General features: G+C 34.8%; 1 protein-coding gene across 1 annotated transcript in view; it reads right to left on the bottom strand.

The window, feature by feature from the left end:
• Positions 1-8,910, bottom strand: part of LOC106872652 (transient receptor potential cation channel subfamily M member 2) — a 77,483-nt gene that overhangs the window by 7,165 nt on the left and 61,408 nt on the right. The window contains exons 22-26 of the mRNA XM_052974138.1: positions 6,003-6,020; positions 2,818-3,063; positions 2,030-2,204; positions 1,142-1,271; positions 475-665 (exon numbers count right to left, since the gene is read on the bottom strand). Of these exons, the coding sequence (XP_052830098.1) occupies positions 475-665; positions 1,142-1,271; positions 2,030-2,204; positions 2,818-3,063; positions 6,003-6,020 (760 nt within the window). The remainder of the gene's footprint in view (positions 1-474; positions 666-1,141; positions 1,272-2,029; positions 2,205-2,817; positions 3,064-6,002; positions 6,021-8,910) is intronic.

The following is an 8,910-nucleotide window of genomic DNA, read 5'->3' as shown; positions in this document are numbered from 1 at the left end:
CCCGCACAAGAGCCAGTCCAGGGGCACTGGCAACGATCTCACTCGAAAACCCTACAAATGCCAGTCAGGTGGTACTGGCAACGGTCACGCTCAAAATAGTGCATCTTATGTGCCACCCGCACAAGAGCCAGTCCAGGGGCACTGGCAACGATCTCACTTGGCTTGCCGGGTCTTCTCATGCACAGCACATTTCCAAAGGTCTCGGTCAGTAGTCATCGCCTCAGTGAGGCACATGAAAGATATTAATAGATAAAGAATGAAAACCAATGTTGGTGAGTTTATGACACCCGTAGCTTGATGGGTTCAGCAAAAGAGACTGATAGATGAAGTACTGGCCTTACAAAGAATAAGTCCTGGGGTCAATTTGTTTGACTAAAAGGCGGTGCTCCAGCATGGCTGCTGTCAAATGACTGAAACAAGTAAAAGAATAACAATAAGAATATAGGAGAAAAAAACCCAAAAAACAATACTTACTAAATCCAGATTTTTTCTTGTATGGTAAATGTCTTTTTCTTTTGTAAAGGTATCGAAAAAGGAGATAGATGTTATTCAAGAGGATGAGAGGAGGGGGAAGAGGGGGTCGAGTGTAGAACTCAAAGATCAGGCTGTATCTTTGGAAGTGCCAGTGAAGGTCCGTATTTACCTGCACATTTTGGAATGTGCAACTGATATGTAAAAGAAAAAGAAAAGAAACAATATATATATTGAAATAAATATTGGGTTTTGTTATGTTTAGAATAATTTCTCTACATCTACATCACTACATCATCATTGTTGTCATCATCATCACGACTATAATCATATCCATCAACCTCCTCCTCCTTCTCCTCCTCATCATCATCATTACCATCATGCACTTATATACATCACACAGCTATTAGAGAAAAGAACATTTATACATGTGCATGTTTGCACACACACACACACACATACATCTACACACATACACACACACACACTCTCTCTCACACACACACAGACATGCATATACACACACACACACACACTGAACATGAATATACTCACACACTGACATGCACACATGTATACACTTGTACATGCACACATTCATACACACACATACACACACACTCACACACACACACATGCACACACGCACACGTAAAGTTAAAGTTCTCACCTGAACATGGCAATGAGTAAATTGAGAAGAAGAATATTCGTTAGCAAAATATATAAACACATCAAAATTGGTGCGATGTATGTGCCAACCGTTGAGGGACATTTGCCAGTTATATTATTGCAATTAGTTTCTGAAACACAAGAAATATGCAAAAATCAAGAACCATTTCAGCAATTGCAGTAACAGGTGCAATATAATCTTAAACTTGTATCTCATAAGGATTATTTCCCCACTTAAACTAGCAAGGTGAAGGTTCAAGCTGCTTCTGATCCTCTTCATCATCATTTAACATCGAATTTTCTATGCTTGAATGGGTCAGACGGAATTTACCAAGGCAGACATATATCACGATCCACTATGCTGCAGTCCCATGACTTCACTGTATCCCTGGTCAGGTAACTGAGTGGCTGTTATGCTTTGCCAAAGGGCAGTCTGTCATTATGCAGGACATGGTCATGGCTTCACAAGGTATTTTCAAAATACCTGCATACCCAATAATTGGTTATATCCTCCACCAAATTCCAGGTAGAAATAATTTTTATTAAACACAGGCAAAAGTCAAATATTAGATCTATGGATTTGATTGAGACATATTGGCTAATTTCTTCTTGGTTTCTTCTTCTTTTTTTTTCTCTCTGTTGAAAAATGGAGATTTCACAATTCTTTTATCTTTTGTTTTTTACTTGTTTTAGTCATTTGACTGGCCACACTGAGGCACTTTGAAGCGGGGTTTTAGCCAAACAGATTGACTGTAGTACTTATTTCTTAAGTCTGGTACCTACCATATTGGTCTCTTTTGATGAACTGTTAACTTAATGTTGTAGGAATGAAAATAATGTGAAAGCTGAGAAAAAGAGAATGAAAAATAGAAAATAAATCACTATTTACCATCATATTCGTCAAGAAAAAGTTCTCCGTACATCTGAAAATATGCTTTTTTAAAAACTCCTCTAAATAGATCATATGACATTGGTGTACTTGGGTGGAGAATTGACTGGGTAGCAATGCCATAGGCAACCATGAAAACAAACAGGATCATGAAGAAATATCCAAGGTCTTGCATCTGAAGATAGATATTATTAAGGGGGGAAAATAACAATCATTACGTTAATATAATTGATATAGATAACATTTTATGATGATAGTTAACCGTTCAGTATTAAAAAATTCTGTTCAAAATGAGATTAGCCAGTATTTGATAGAATTCATTTTGTTGTGATTTGATACTGCAGACAGAACATCAATTGAGTTTAATGGTTAGACCAGTGGTTTTCAGCCTTTTTAATATCCAAGTCAGATTCAAAACCTGGATATTTTTTAGGGGGCTGCTTCAGAAAAAGTAAAGCATAAGATGAGTAAAGAAAATTTTTTTATATTTGAGAGTAAAACCTTTGGGATCACCAGAAAGATGTTTAAGGGCCACATGTTCCCTGGGAGCTGTGGTTGAGAACTGCTGGGCTAGACTCAAGAACAGAAAAGTAACCTTTATTCTTCTAAGATTAGCTAATGAATGGATATAAAAAAAAACAATCAATTTGTATTGACTGTAAAATCTTCAATATTTTTCTACATTTCTACAAAAAAAAAAAAAGAAAAGAGAAAAAATGGTTATTTTACTGAAGGAAAGATTTTGCATGATTCATAGCAGAACAGTGAAGAAAAGGATTCATACTAACCATTTTCTTAATCATTACAAGCTTTGGACCAAGTTCTTGGTGAATGGAAAACATATGAAGAACACGGAAGTAAAAGGAAATCAAATTTAAACTGAGCACCACTCTGGCAACATCAGAATAGTGCAGATAGCGAAGAATGATTCCAATGATGAACAAGATGATTGTTATAACATCAACTATGTTCCAAATATCGGAGATGTAATTAACAAGTTTTATCCAAAGAGATGGAGAACTTTTTGTTAACATCTGAAATATAAATGAGAAATGGAATAAAACAATTGTCTATACATTACATAAAATATACACATTTAAAGCTAAAACCTTTATTGCTGGGAAACCTAAGGTAATTCTCCATAAACCAGCCTCTCTCCTCATCATCATCTTTCAACGTCCGCTTTCCATGCTGGCATGGGTTGGACGGTTTGACTGAAGACTGGTGAGCCAGAAGGCTGCGCCAGGCTCCAATCTGATCTGGCAAAGTTTCTACAGCTGGATGCCCTTCTTAACACCAACCACTCTAAGTGTAGTGGGCGCTTTTATGTGCCACTGGCATGAGGGCCAGTCAGGCAGTTCTGGCAATGACCACGCTCAAAGAATGTTGTTTTTCATGTGTCACCAGCACATATGCTGGTAAGGTGATGCTGGCAACAATCACGCTTGAATGGTGCTTTTTACATGCCACTGGCACAGGAGCCAATCTGTGGCCTTGACAACGATCACGCTTGGATGCGCTTCTAACGTTCCACTGGTATGAGTGCCAATCAGGTGGCACTGTTATCGGCCATGTCAGTGATTTTGATTTCACTTGCCTCAATAGGTCTTTGCAAGCAAAGTTTATTGTCCAATGAATATACTGCTCTGTATCTTAGATTGTGCTTCTTTCAGAATTTCGTTTTTTACAGATTATATATATATATATATATATATATATGTGTGTGTGTGTGTGCATGTATATTTGTTATTTGTGATGGAAGCAGTATTAGTTCAAAATAGCATTCTGTATATCTTACTTAATGTGGATATACTGTAGAAAGTCAGAAAACTACAAGAAGTCATTAATGTTAAAATATACTCAATAAGAATGGTTAAGGAATTCAGTTTAAACACCTCCATGAACACCTATCTAAGAATAGCTAACATTTTAGATGTCACACCAAATCTGAGTACAAATAAACATTACTTTAGTAGAAAGTTATATGAGGAAACCATATATGTATGCAAGAAATCCTTTAAACTCAGCTATATTCAAGAATTTTGTTGATGTGGAAAAGTTTCCAAGTTATTTCAGACAGCTTTTTTCAACTAGATTACACTTTATTTCAAGGATGCACTGAGAGGAAGTGGCCTCAGTGACAAACTAGTATACAAGGAACACTCCTTCATATGTAACAACACAATCAAGAGGAGAAAATAATTTGGTTCAGACCATGTCTCAATATAATTAACTTTCAATCCTTATTAAGATCTCATTTCCCAACAATACATGAATATCAAACTTTTCAACATTGGTAATGTAAAAGTTACCTACTCTTGACTGGATAACATCAATTTCCTGATTTCATACAACAATCTAAGACATACACCCAACCAGCCACTATCCTAACTCTTGGCTTGTAACTTCAGAAATCCCTCAAACTGCCTATTTTAGAGGATCATGCCTAGGATAAGTGATGATATCAAGTTAGCATAATACCTACCAATGGCCTCTACAGGAATTAAACGGGACTCATTGCAATTACATTTAAGCACTGATTTTATAAACATTTGCATTCATTCAGATCATGTGAAAACTCACCTGAATCACATCCATTTGAAGAATGCTTCATTTAGCACAAAGTTATTGTCACATAAAAGTAGTAATGTTTATATACCATAAATATATTCATTTTACACAATGTATTGAGTACTCTCATTATACACACACACACACCCACGTTTCCCCGGTGGTTACAGCTATTACAAGGGAGATAATCATTTCTTCCTAAAATTTGGTGGAATTAGAAATTTGAATTTGAAGTCATGGAATTATAAGGAGAAAGATGCATAAAACTCACAAATTTAACTTTTCATGATTAGATATTACAAAGTTCTTATACATGTATGTGTGTGTGTGTGTGTGTGTGTGTGTGTGTGTGTAGATAAGGCTTTATGAACAATGTGTCTGGAAGCAAATTCAGCTATAAATGAACTTATGATACATTGAGTTAAAAACTCCTAGGATGGGAAAAGAGTTGAGAGCAATCAGTAGGAATTGAACCATTTACATTCTGTTAGCCAGATAGACATATTACCAACCCTTTTGCTTTGTTTAAATTAAATGCATTAATCTTATGACTGAGAAAGTATGTTTGTATTTAGGATGCAAATGCAGAAGAACCATGAACTGTGCAAATAAGTTTTTATTATTGATGAGCTTTCAATAAAAGCTTGTAAATACGCAGGGTTAAAAAGCTATTAAGTTGCAAAACAGAAAAAAAAAATAAAGAAGAGGAAGCTGCCTCTGTGATTGAACTGAGATAGTGTGGGTTTCTTCTTTAGTCCTGCTTGGTTTGACCAAAGAGTGTTTATTTTTTGGTGAGTGGTAAATTCCACTGCCATAAATTCCACCATAAGTGAAATTATCATTATTACGGTATTATGGAAATAAAAAAAAATGCATAAAAAATAATATCAATAATGTGAATGAATCCAAGTAAATAATTCTAAGCAAATTTTGTGAGAGTCAAAAATCTGCTTAGAATTATTTACTTGCCTGTATGGTCTGGCTAAGTCAAAATGGTTTTTGTATTCCTCCTTTCTACTTGGAGAGTTAAGATTTAATTGTAAAAATATGTCCTTCTGTTCAAATGTAATTTCATTAAATTTCTATATCTTTGAGCAGCTGAAGATTGCTCTACATTTTATATTTGATGTAATGTTCACATTGCTCAATTAAATGGAGTCACATGAAACGATCGTACTGCATTACTTTTGGATATCCTTGTTGCTTATTTTGATTCTAATCACCTTATTTTGAAACTGTATGGATAATACCATGCTAAATTCTGGTGCCTAAACTTAAGTACTATATTCACCTGAATCTAAATTTTTTACGGAACTCATCTACCAAACCTTAGCATATGTGTGTGAGTGTGTATGCTAATGCTCATTTAGGTGTATCAGGTTGCAACAGAATCATCACTTACCCAACTTCTGATGCAAATCTGTAAAAGTCAATAGAAATCAATTTTTTAAGACCACCAGATTGATAAATTCATTGTTGTTAGTTAATGCATTGAAGTCATGCAATCTTCTTCAGAGAGCAGACATGCAGAAAGTCAGTTGTGAAGCCATCATGCTTAGTGCAGTGTATATTAGTAGAAAATTGGGGAAAAGAAAACAGACATCAGTGATTTCTATTGAAAAAGATGTAATTTTGTGAATGGTTTTTAATGTTAATATTGTTATGGAAGTAAGATGTTTGAAGTCCTTTGCAGAAGGGTGCATGACAGCTTGATGTGCCTGAACTTAATAGTTCTTGAAAAAGAAGAAATTCTGTGCTGGTTGGAAAGAGGAGTAGGGGACAAACAATATGAACCCCAAGAATAACTGACCTTTGGCAAACACTTCACCAGGATCATATTCCAGAAAATTTGGGATTCTTCACAGTTTGACAAAATCCATGAAGGCTCTTCCTTGGATTAAAAGAGATCCAGAGTGCAGTGGTGGTGAGAGGGGAAGGAGTGCTGGAAGTGGATGGTGATCAGTGTTCTGGCATGCTTAAATCTTCCCTCGATGACAACTTCTCACACCTCTATAGGTGAGTGATTTTATTTGTTTATTAAACTTTTAAGCTGTTTTTGTTTTTAGTTGAGATTATTACATTTTGCCCCATGCATTTTATTGCTCAAGTACATCCCCACATGTTTAATACGACATTTTGTATTCTATGTTTACACCCATGTGGTTAATAAAGAAATACCGATAATAATACGTGCTAACAGGTTTATACTATTCTATGTTTTAGAGAGGAGTAATTATTTACATTATTTACAATGGACGGATAGGTGTCCTCACCTTGTTTGTTATTATCACGTTTCAGCTGACATACTTTCCAGCCTTCAAAAAAAAAAAGTGTGTGTGGGGAGATGGGGGGGGGGTCAAAAATCCACCAGGACACCTGATGAAGGCTGGAGAGTACATCAGCTGAAACGTGATAACAACAGACAGGAAGGGGACACCTATCTGTCCACTGTAAATAATGTTACTAACAGGTTGGCTAGAACGGCAGGGACAGTAAAATATAGCAATGCTGTTTCCCTCCATTAGCATTTAGTTTATTCTCTCAAATATTCTGTTTATTTATTTACATCATTTTGAATTAATCATGCTTAGTCTCATAACTTCAAGATTGCAATGATGCCATTGTATATTTTTAGAACGACATTGTAAGATAGCTGTGAGATGCTGCATTTGGTTATTTTGAATGTAAAGCAGGTGGAACTGTATGTGATACTATTTCAATTCTTCTATCACAATAAGTTTCAAATCTAATTCTTATGATAAAAATCATGCACACAACCCACCATCATGCCACATGCAACATCATCACTCTCATCATTGTTTTTTCTGACTGTTCTCATTGTACATATTGCTAACTAGAACTTAAACAACAAGACATACCTCATCAAACACTTATAACATGTTGCAAAATGCAGAAATTAAAAAAAAAAAAAAATCCTTCATGCTACATGCATTTAAATTGAGAAAAATAGAAAAGAGAACTTAGAATAAAAAGCACCCCATCCCCGCAAAGACAGAAAGATATTGGAAAATTTCTTTGTATAGGGATAAAGTTTAAAATCAAATTAATATAGAATTGCGTTAAAAGATAAGGAAATAATTTTATTCTCAAACACAAGATAATGCTAATAATATAGCATGAACAGGATAAACTATCCCAATTTTTAGCAGAAAAATGTGTTGGCAGCCAGCTATGGGACACTAATCTTCAAGAGTTGTAGATTTTCAGAAATAAAAGAACAGCAGGTGAAAAAATATCTTGTAGAATTTAGTTAATTATTTTACATAATCCCATTAGAGTATACCTTATCTTTCAGCATTTCAGGTCTGATAAAAAGATGAAGTACCAGTCATATATTGGGATAAATGTAAGAAGTGGTTATGAAGATTGCTTCACAACTACATCAGGTTTTATCTGTTCCATTGCATAATAATAGTATGTGAGTACTTTCTACCATAACCTTGGATTGATCAAATTCTTGTGAATCAAATTTGGTAAACAAAAGCTGTGTGGAAACATTCCTGTTCTGATATAAAAGACTTAATCAGTTACCCTGGTTCATTTCAATGTAATCACCCGGGTCTTGGATAGCTTTAGCAGAGATTGCAAGTTTCTACCCAGATCTTTCGTTTCCTACTTTCACTTTCCTTTCATCACTATGGCAGCCCTAAAAGTGTTATGAGGCTGCCATTTCTCTTATCCAGTTATTGGAGTTATAAAATGAGCAGAAATGGCTGAATGCTTGATTAAATGTGTTTGGATATGTAGTTATATTTCTATTTGAAATTGTGTTGAGGTTAGGTTTGCCTTTTATTTCTCTTTTACTACATAATATACCACAATTAGACTCGCACTGATACAAAAACATCCACTAAGCTTCATATGTCTTTAATCATCCAAACAACTTCTTTATCCTTTGCTTGCTTCAGTCATTAGACTGTGGCCATACTTTGTCAAACCCATTTAACAGTTTATAATTTACAACCGGTCTGACAATTTTTTTCTCTGCATCCATGCATTCCCCACCATCCACCACATGAATGGCTATATATATATACATACAAAAGACCATGTACGAAAAAACAGAAACAGAAATTAATTTCTATGAGTTAGTTCCATGTAGAATAAAGTAGATGAAGATTAAAAAAATACTGAAGATAGAATTTTTGGAAGGAGTAAAAATTTATAGAAAAAGCATGCAAAGATTGTTTAGCAGTGCTGGTTTTGTTATTCAGAAAAAATTATATATATATAAAAGTATGTATGCATATATAGTACAAATTTAGTGTTCAAAGTTAGTTTCAAAGCCA

Source organism: Octopus bimaculoides, chromosome 17 (genome assembly GCF_001194135.2).
Source record: "Octopus bimaculoides isolate UCB-OBI-ISO-001 chromosome 17, ASM119413v2, whole genome shotgun sequence".
Classification (NCBI taxonomy): Eukaryota; Metazoa; Mollusca; class Cephalopoda; order Octopoda; family Octopodidae; genus Octopus; species Octopus bimaculoides.
This window is presented reverse-complemented; position numbering and strand designations above follow the sequence as displayed.